This window comes from Buceros rhinoceros, unplaced genomic scaffold, assembly GCF_000710305.1.
Source record: "Buceros rhinoceros silvestris isolate BGI_N320 unplaced genomic scaffold, ASM71030v1 scaffold48091, whole genome shotgun sequence".
In the NCBI taxonomy this organism is placed as follows: domain Eukaryota; kingdom Metazoa; phylum Chordata; class Aves; order Bucerotiformes; family Bucerotidae; genus Buceros; species Buceros rhinoceros.
The window spans coordinates 1-7,132 of record NW_010393408.1 but is presented as its reverse complement, the minus strand read 5'-3'; the positions used below and the strand labels follow the sequence as shown (position 1 = coordinate 7,132).

Here is a 7,132-nt window from a genome sequence, read left to right as displayed (position 1 = left end):
AGAAAAGGTAAGCTTTCTTCAGTCACCCTTTCCACTCCCTCTCCACCATCACATCTGGTCCTAAGCTAAGTAACTGCCTGGTCTTCACATTTTGCCATCTGGCCACTCACCGATTTAAAATCATGTACTAAATATGAAAGCCATATCAGAACTTCATCTTTGCTCCATTCATACATCTTTTGCTCTAATACAACGTGACCACTTAATATAATTCATAAATAACTCTCAGCATCTTAACTTCTTTTATCCACCGTTCGAATAGTCTCATTAACCACCATGAATGACTACACTTTTCAAGCCACAGTTCCAGATGCCATGCGATTTTTACAGTTTTAAATTCATGTTCTGTCTCATTCTCAAAGTCACAATACGATTTTTGCGGGATGGGGGGCAGAGACGAGAAAGTAGGAAAGAGACACAGAAAAAATAAAGCGTAGCACATGAACATATACTTACAGAATCACGCTTTTTCTTTGATTTACTATCATCAGATTCGCTATCTGACAAAGATTTTCTTTTGGCACCATCTGTTTTTTCTTTACCAGCTTTCTGTGAGTTCAGAAAAGCTTCAATTAGCTCTGGACAATCTAAGTTTTCTTCAGGTTCCCATGTGTTGTCAGCACTGAAATATACACACATTTATGTAAAACTAGGAAAAGAAAAAAAACATAAAACTAGCCACGTGGCTCACACTTCAGCAAGTTAATTTTTTTTCTCTTTACGTAAGACAGGTTTCTTAAACCTAAGGATGCTTATCTGGCCACCTTTAGTAACCTGCCTTTGATGACTGAAAAAAGTTTGCTCTGTTATTGCTAAAAAATCAATGTTCTTAAACTCGAAGTACTGAATAAGCAGCTTTACCAACTCCTATGATCTGGATAGGGTCATAGGCAGGTTATAACAAACAATCCCCACTCTACCAAAACCTACCTATCCACTTATATGAACTCCCTTCTGTGGATCCTCTAAAGGCTGTTCATGCAAACAAACTACATGATATGAGCACTCATTATGTACGTCTAAGCTTCTATATACAACAAATACTCTCAAAAGTTGTCTTCAAGCACTGAGCTCAACTATACTTAGAACTATCTTTCTCCTTCAGCTGACTACAGGAGACAACAAAGGTTCCATGTCCAGAGCTAGGGACTGCAAATGTTTCAGTGGCCGTGCATTGTGTTAACTACAATTTTAAGAAGTCCGTGAATGTTCCCTACAACTAAGCACCTCATCAGAAGTCCTCATGCACAAATACTGCCACTGCGCTACTGCACAAGCAGGATGCCTATTATTTTCAGTTACTAAAACATATTTTTACAACTTCAAATCAGAGCCTCAAATACTACACACATTGTGTTTTTCATGTATGCACTTATCACTACACAAATTCCAGGTGCTAGAATGCAGAAGGTTGCAATGCGATCACTTTGGGAGGTATGCAACAATAGTATGACTGCATATGTAACCCCGTATTTTCAAATGGTAGGTGCATCATCTTTTTTCAAAAAGCGTCTCAGGAGGGAGGGAGGAAGGCACAGATACATGCCTTCTTTAACAATCAACTTTTTAAGTCTACTGTAAAGTTTTCCTGTGCTTCCGTAAGACCTGAAAAAGAGATTCAAAAGATACCTTTCAGGTATGCCTAATGAAGGCAACCATGCCACAGAATTCCTTATGCAAATTCACCTAATTTGAGAGCAGTTCAGAAAAGTGAATAATAAGCAAACTCCCTGCTTCAAACTCACTGCTTCAGACCTGGCTACAGTTTAAATCCCTGCAAAACTTCTTACTCAGGAGTAACATTCACTTCACCATATACATAACAACTGTCAATCTAGCTTACCTGGATACATACTGATACAAGCTACATCAAAGAACAGTGGTAAAAGAACCATCACAAAGAATCTTGGAAAAGTTTTGAAACATCTTGTGAGCACAAACACTAAGTTACATATCTGCTACTTTATTTTCATTCTTGACTGCCCCACTTGAATATGCATTTATGGATTTCCTTCCCTTGAGGTTCTTTAAAATGTATCCCCATCATCCAATCCCCTCTCTGCATAGTTATTTCAATTAAACAGTATTTAGCATTCTATCAGAAAAAAAAAGTAATGCCTTACTCTGTAAATCCTTTCCACTTCAAATAGTATTCCACTTTTCCATTTACAACACGTCTGTCCAGGACTTTCTCCACAACAAATTCTTCAGGCTCTGCCTCTTCAACTTTTTTACCTTTGCCATTCTGTTTCTTTCCCATTTTGTGCTACAAAAGAAATTCAGAATGATGTTATTCATGGTTTTGTTTTACACAGTTACTTCACTGGCCAAATCCAACTTTGCTCAGTAAACGGCAAAGAATCATGTACTTAGTCACACTAAAGCCAGAAGCTCAGAATCCTTTTACGTTAGGACATGTGGTCAGGTAACCTGAGCAAGACATGTTAATGTTTTGGGTTTTTTTCAGTTGCTTAATGAGATACGCAACACCAGTTTTTAAAAAGGTGAAATATTTTTGTCTATACACTCAGTGCCTCTATTCCCCTTATAAATTTAATTCTCAGTGCTACATGCTCAAAATTAATGAAGCTTCTAAAAGTCAACTCTATGCCTGTGAAAAGGCAGAGGGCGAGAAACAGCATAAGGCAGAAGTAAAGAAAAGTAATAAGGGAACTGTGAAAATGCATAAAATAGAAAAGGGATGGTACTCAAAAAAAAAAGGTAGCTACTACCTTTTCTAAAAAAAAAAAAAAAGCTGATGGGAGCAAAGTTTATGATGTATTGCTACAACAAGCAAATACTGAACAATAATCCGTAACTACTAAACAGGATGCATGCTAGGAGCATTCCATTACTGCAGTCCCTTCTCATTCTTAGCCACGCACCAATGTAACTTATATTCAAAGGTGCAAGGTCACAAAGGTGCAAAAATTTAAGACAGCTACACTTAAATACAGCACTCAACACATAAATGAATTTTTGCTAATTTAAAACACTTTGTGTTTTAAGTTGACATCTGATATTTCAAATAATATTCTTTAAAGTTCTTAAAATAAATATTACATCCACATCATCCTCAAGGCATTCCCAGTTTAATAAGGCACAATTAAATAATAATAGAAGGACAAATTTCGGAATTTCCTTGTTTGTAATCTTAACAAGATTGGAACAGGCCTATTATGTTGTTGTATCACATTTCTGGAGCACTAGCAGACCAAAAGCAGTTTGCTTGCCATTTTGGACTGCACCTTATAAGGAAACTGTCACAGTGGCAGCCATTAGCTCTTAAAACCTATAGTCATGCAGCACCCTAAATCAAAGTGGACAGAACTAATTCCTCACTAATGCACTTCCTATAGAACAGAAAACAGACAAGCAAAAGTCACAGAGTACCTCTAGTTGCTTGATGGCCTTTCTCTAGTCCTCTCAAGAATTAATATGGGTTAGTTTGAGAATACTACGAAGCAATTTTGAAACAGTCACATTTTTAGACTTTGTAGGAATTTGTCTTGATGTGGTAAAAAAATGTATGTTGGACACAGAAAAACTGCCTTCTTTTTGTAAACTGAAGATTTGAAGCTGATTCTTTCTTTCCAAAGCCCTGTCTTTGTGCCCTTTATTTTCCATAATTATTTTTTTCCTCCCTCTCCAAAATAGCTTTACTTTAGGTAGTAACCCATAAATTGAAGGTGCAAACAGGAAGAAAAGTTTCTAGTTTCTCTTTCAAATAGCAAGTTTCTGTGTATTATTATAACTCACGTGACATTTGTTTTGATTTGGAAGCATAGAAGAGAGGTTATCTAAAACAGAGCACGTATTTCCGATTAGATTTTAACTGCCTGCATATCCCAGGTGTATTTTGACCTCAGCATTTTTGTCTGAAAAATGTCAGCACACTGGCTTTTTTTGCCTCCATGGGAAAAATAAGGTAAGACTGAAATCAAAGGAAAATAAAAACATGAAGATGTCCAATGCTTCTACGAAGGTAGCTTCCTTCAAGAAATGGAAGAGTAAAAAAAAGAAAAATGGGTAGAGATGAGGAAAATAAGGGAACGAAGAACAAGGGGGGAAAAAAAGACACAGACTCGCTATACTACAGAAATAACATTATAATTACTGGTGATGAGGCAAGCAAGCTACAAGTGGGGAATATCTCCATCTGTGTTCTCCCTTGGATTAAAATTCTTTGATTCGATTGAAGATTGTTTCCTGGTACTCTTTTCAGCTTCACTAATTCCTGTCACTTAAATGTTTTGGGTTTCTTTATCAAAGCAATGGGGGTTTTTTACTAAGACTTAAGCATATATATATATTTTGCACAGAAGAAAATGAATGTCATGGCAGTCAGTATATTTTTCTTGAAGCGTAATAAGAAACAACAAAATTCAGAGTATGTTACCTTTGGTTTTAAATATTAGAGATTTAATTAGGTCTCGTGCATCAGCACTGCTTTCCATCTCCTGAGCCTATCCAACCTATTAATTAATACTTGATCGCAGAACCTGCAGAAATACTGAACATTCGTTAAAACCCTGCAAATTCTGAGATTACACAAGCCAATGTCAGTCTCAGCCCACAAGTGAATGTGGTGCCTGACTGAAGTTAAAGCATACTAAATGTCCACTAGACGCCTGAAGTTCTCTTCTCTAGGGCTGCATGCTGTAAACTGTAACTTGGGCATTTGACCACTGAATGCTCATCTATGGCTCATATCCCTTTCTGCATCCAGGGGTCACGTAGGACAGATGCAGATCTGTGGACAACCACTCCTTCTTTAAGGGACAAGATTAAAACACTGATGTGACACTGCAGTGAGTGTAACACAGAAGGGGTAACAAAATCAGAATTACAGTTCCAGAGCTACGCTATCCCTTAATACATTTAGGTTTTGCACGCAAATACATAATGAAGCAGAATGAGTTATGGTTCCCATGGGAACCAAAACTGATTTTCCCGACCTGTGCAGCAAAATTCTCAACAACATCAAAAGATTAAAAATACTGCATTCACAGATTCTTTCCTCTCCCTGAGGCACCCCCTCCACAGGCTGCTTAGCTCCTTCTCTTCCTCAAATTATAGAAAAGCGGGCAATCAACTGCTAACAGAAAGTCCAGACAATCACCATGGTGAAACCTTTTAAAATAGTTTGTTATCGTATAATATAAAGGAAGCATTCTGCTGCACTTCTAAGCTAGCAGTTAATACAAGTTTTTAATATATCTTGATCTGAGTCAACAAGTAATAATTTCAGTAAGTTTAAGAACAGGCCTTTTGCGTGCATTGTAGATCAGCTGTTCTGCTATCCAAATTTTGAATTGTACACAGGTACTTTTGCTTACACCCCCACCTCATCCTCAGACGCATCTCATGCTATATTTTTGCAGTTCTGTCTTTTACAAGAGTGCGTATCATTACTAGTTGAATGGTAATCAGCAGCCAAGTGCCCTTAGAAGTCCCTATTTTAATGTCAAGCAAAGGTTTACAGTTCTTGAAATCCACGAATGCATCATTAACATGGTCCAAGAGGGGCTCACATCTGATAATCTCTGCTCCTATTAAATTCAAGAAACCATTATTTTCTATAAATAATTTCAAAAGGCATCTTAACTATGCCACATCAATTCCCAATAATGCTATTTTTCATCTGTAGGCTGCCTTTTCTCAGGCAATTACTCTTCCCCAAATACACTTGGAGAAATTAAATGAATACATGATTTGGATTTTATTTGTTACATATATGATGAATTGCATGGTGTGCTGAAAGGAGGCTAAAAAAATCCTTAGTGTTTTCTACTGTAGGACAGATGAAATAGTGCGAAGTCCTGTAACATTTTTTCCCAACAATTCTCTTTAGAAATGGCAGATTTATTAAAGCCAATGTCCTTTCTAGTAGCCTTACTTTCTGGATCTGAAATTTTGGTCAGAATAATGCTGGGGAGGGGAGATGTGGATGTATCTTTTAAATGGAGATGCCAAGTTTTAAGTTTGAAGAAAAATATGTTGATTAAATCCTTATATACTTTAGGTGTGCATGAACTTACCAATGTAGTTTTATTGGAGGCCATTTTTATTGCAGACTTGCAGAGCTTTTACTAGAAAAATGCATGACAATTAAAAGGAAGTTTACATTACTCAAAGAAAGGCATCCCAATACAAGCATGGTCCTTGTTCCAACCCCCATGTATTCACTGCATATAACATTTCTAATACGGATTAAATCCAGAACAAAAAGTAGGTTACTACTTTGTCCGGCATAACCCAGTAACACTCCATTATACTAACCAGGACAAACGATATTGACAAAGTGGTATACAGGATTGAAAAAAGGTTTTATCCAAGGCCTTCTAAGGCAGAGATGTTTCTAGGGAAATGGGGGAGGACCATAAGGGATGCTTAGTTCCTTAAACCCAACAGGAGAGGAGTTCAGATTCTAGCAGTTAATTGAGATATACCTAGGTATATTAACTGCAAATCAGGCGGGGAGCAGCTACATATCTGTGGTGTAATGAGTCACCCATACTCTTACATTGCAGTAAATGCTTATAAACAGCAAATAGTTATCTTAGCGCAACTGTAATGTTGCCTTCTGCTTCTCACATTTCCAAGAGTTAAGGTCCTAGAGCAATATTAACTCAGCTAAGCTGTACATGCTACTTATGTAACCTACACAAATGATGTTGAACACCATCCATCCCCTCTTCCATGTCATTTCTCACACTGGCCACCTCCTTAGGCATGTATTGTCCCCGCCCCACTGCAAACTATAGAACTGTTAGAATTCCCCATATGCCTGGGCAAGGCACAAGAGAAACTCCTTCAAGGCCATAAAACCTCCGGGACTCAGCAATCCTGCCCAATTCTCCCCTGACACAGGAGGTGGATTTTAGCGGGCGGTGGGTTACGCGAGGTGGCAAAAGGACAGGGGCTAGGACCCCTGCGCAGAAGGGCTTCTCTTATCCCCGTCTGAAAGACCGGAGAAAGGGGAAAATAAACCAATAATAACAACAAAACCACCGTGTCAACCCCACCAGAAAGCAGGGCAGCCCTGCGGAGGCCTGCTGGGGGAGGCTGCGCCTCGGGCCTGTGGTGGGCGCACGTGAGGCCGGCGGGGACGCCTCGGACGAGCTAACGG

The 7,132-nt window shown here is 38.4% G+C and overlaps 1 protein-coding gene across 1 annotated transcript; it reads right to left on the bottom strand.

Moving 5' to 3' along the window:
- Nucleotides 1-456: 456 nt before the first annotated feature.
- Nucleotides 457-6,086, bottom strand: LOC104488540 (chromobox protein homolog 3-like; the record flags this gene model as incomplete). The annotated part of the gene is made up of 3 exons (XM_010144823.1): nucleotides 6,042-6,086; nucleotides 2,124-2,266; nucleotides 457-622 (listed from the first exon to the last, which is right to left on the bottom strand). Coding segments are annotated over exons 1-3 (333 nt in total), but the record flags the coding sequence as incomplete, so codon positions are not given.
- Between the last annotated feature and the right edge of the window lie 1,046 nt (nucleotides 6,087-7,132).